At 49.9% G+C, this 2,312-nt stretch overlaps 1 protein-coding gene across 1 annotated transcript; it reads right to left on the bottom strand.

Annotated features, from left to right (window-relative positions):
- Window positions 1–676: 676 nt before the first annotated feature.
- LOC116259685 (uncharacterized) lies at window positions 677–2,054 on the bottom strand. The gene has a single exon (XM_031637566.2). It carries the CDS (start codon window positions 1,396–1,398, stop codon window positions 934–936), a length of 465 nt encoding a protein of 154 aa, XP_031493426.1. The 5' UTR covers window positions 1,399–2,054; the 3' UTR covers window positions 677–933.
- Window positions 2,055–2,312: the final 258 nt, after the last annotated feature.

The raw sequence follows: 2,312 nt of genomic DNA, 5'->3' as shown, positions 1-2,312 counted from the left end.
TTTCACTGATTTTTAAAAGTTTTTATCTTTTTGTAGTCGTAAATTTAAAACGTTAAAATAGTCCGTGGTTGACAACGTCACCACTAGTTTTCACCTGCACGATTCACCTCTCCCATCAATGATAGGTGCAGTACAAGCCGGATTGAAGAACAGAACAAGAGATTTCTTTTGTCGTGAAGCAATGCCGAGGGGACACACTGGCGGGTGAATAGGCGTGGAATGTTCTCTCCAATAACAGTATGGTCATGTGCAGTTGAACCCCCCGCACGCAGAATTCAGATCTCTGTATTCACCAGGGAGAAATATTCCAACACTCGACCTGAGTAAGGAAGCCTTTCGTCAGGTTGAGATCACACTCCACCCAGCCAAAATGTCTCGTTGTTTGTTCTTATCTCGATGGCGGTCACATGGACAAGTGCCCACTTCCTCGTGAGCTAATTAAACTAGAATGCCTTTGATTGTGCTCGAGAGAAGCATCGAACTAAGTTAGCCGAGACAAAGCGATCACGGCCTTTCACTTTGCCTTGAACCAGCAGAAACGAACTTCCTCTGTCCGATTTCGCTGCTCGTTCAATGAAACTATATAATAAATGCTTTTCGCCTCTTACCGCGAAGGTAATTCACCTCCTATTTTGATATTAATCATAACCAGGCGGCACGAGGAAGAGAGAGAGAATTTTACAAGGGTGCCCTCCAATAATTCCAACAATGATTGAGACAGAGAGAGACAGAGACAGAGAGTTGAGAGGGGAGACTTTGACAGAGAAAAGAAAAAGCAGCAGCCACGAAGGTTGAGGATTTATTGTATGGAGTCTCTTCCCTCCCAGCCTCTCTGTTAAGCAAAATTTACTGAAGAATAAATGGATGAAACACAGAGTGATGAATATGGGATTGAACGTCGGCAGAACTTTTATTTTCCCTTCTGTTTCAGCATCACCGAGCGAACGTCGGTACGCAACTCCCGGAGCGCGACAGGGCGGATGCGCGGACCCCGCCCTTCGCGACGGGGCTGCTTGGAGCGGAGCCCAGAGTTCTCGGGCCCTCGAGGCTCCGCCGGAGAAGCTGCCTCACAGCCGAAATCAGGTGTGTCGCCGGGTCGGACGACCGGAAATTCTTGCAGAAATTCATGTGCAGGTTCAAGGCTTCCTCCGTGCCGATCAAGCGATTCGATCTGTAGACCTCGTCCTTCACCGCCTCGGCGCAGAGCCCGCAGATCCACTTCCCGTGGAATCGCTCCCGCACCATCTCCACATACTCAGGGGTGCATTCCTCCTGCAATCCGCAGCAGTCGCATACCGCAACCTCCAGCTCCACCGCTACGACACATTTCCCGGCGACAGGGATGGTCGCCACATGAGATTCCGGCGCCGGCGCGTCGCTCAGCAGTATTGGCGCCATCAGTCACAGATATATATAAATTAACTCGAATTCTTCGAAATCGAGTTCAATTTCTCAGCAGATCTCTATTTCTTTACTCGTCGCGATCGCTTCTCTATATTCCTTTCTTCAGACCAGTCGAACTATATTTTCTATACAAAAATTTTCCAATCTCTTCCCAAAATTCGACGGAAGTTCTCTTACTCCTCTCTCAGGAGCTTCCTTCCTTCAAGCAAACAGATTCCAGCTTATATCTACAAAAAAGCAATCAGAGAAGACAAATTCGCTTTGCGTTTCTGATCTCCTTTATCTCACCTCCAGACTCGAGACGGCTCTGCTCCTCTTGCGATCTCAGGCTTCATCGAATTCCGCCTGATACCGAACCGTCTCTTCGCTCACCCTGCTACCGCTCCGTCTCCCAGACAACAACGGCGTCCTCCGCCTCAGAATCTCTTTTGCAAGCTGAAACTCCGGTGATTGGCCGGTACATTTCTACCGATCGATTATCACCTTCCTCAGATCTCGACCCAAACACCTTCACCACTCCGACTTCTTCTTCCGCCTCCTCCTTGCTTCTGTATTAGCGCTTCCCAATCCCTTCCCAGATCTGTATAGAGAGAGAGAGAGAGAGAGAGAGAGGGAGAGGGAGAGAGGCTTCGCTTAGCTTCAAGCTTGGAGAGGGGCGAACTCTTCGCCTTTTGTAGGGTCCCGGAAGGCCGAAAACCGGAAAGGGTGCAGCAATGATTGGGCAGGACTAAACAGCCGTCCCGTTGGCACCGACACGTGGCGGTGGGTTCCAGCTGCTGAGTTCACATCGCCAGCTGTTCTTCTTTGTCTCTTCCATCGTGGACTCAACATTTCTTCCTTTTTTGCCCAACGCTCCCACGAATGGAAGGCTGCCACGTCCGCTCCCTTGTGTGGACGAAACCTCGCCT

This window comes from Nymphaea colorata, chromosome 8, assembly GCF_008831285.2.
Source record: "Nymphaea colorata isolate Beijing-Zhang1983 chromosome 8, ASM883128v2, whole genome shotgun sequence".
Classification (NCBI taxonomy): domain Eukaryota; kingdom Viridiplantae; phylum Streptophyta; class Magnoliopsida; order Nymphaeales; family Nymphaeaceae; genus Nymphaea; species Nymphaea colorata.
Note: the sequence above shows the minus strand (reverse complement) of the source record. Positions and strands in the feature narration are given on the sequence as shown.

Bases quoted from the DNA above. Each gene is read 5' to 3' on its own strand.
- LOC116259685 (XM_031637566.2), bottom strand. From the start codon at position 1,398: ATGGCGCCAATACTGCTGAGCGACGCGCCGGCGCCGGAATCTCATGTG.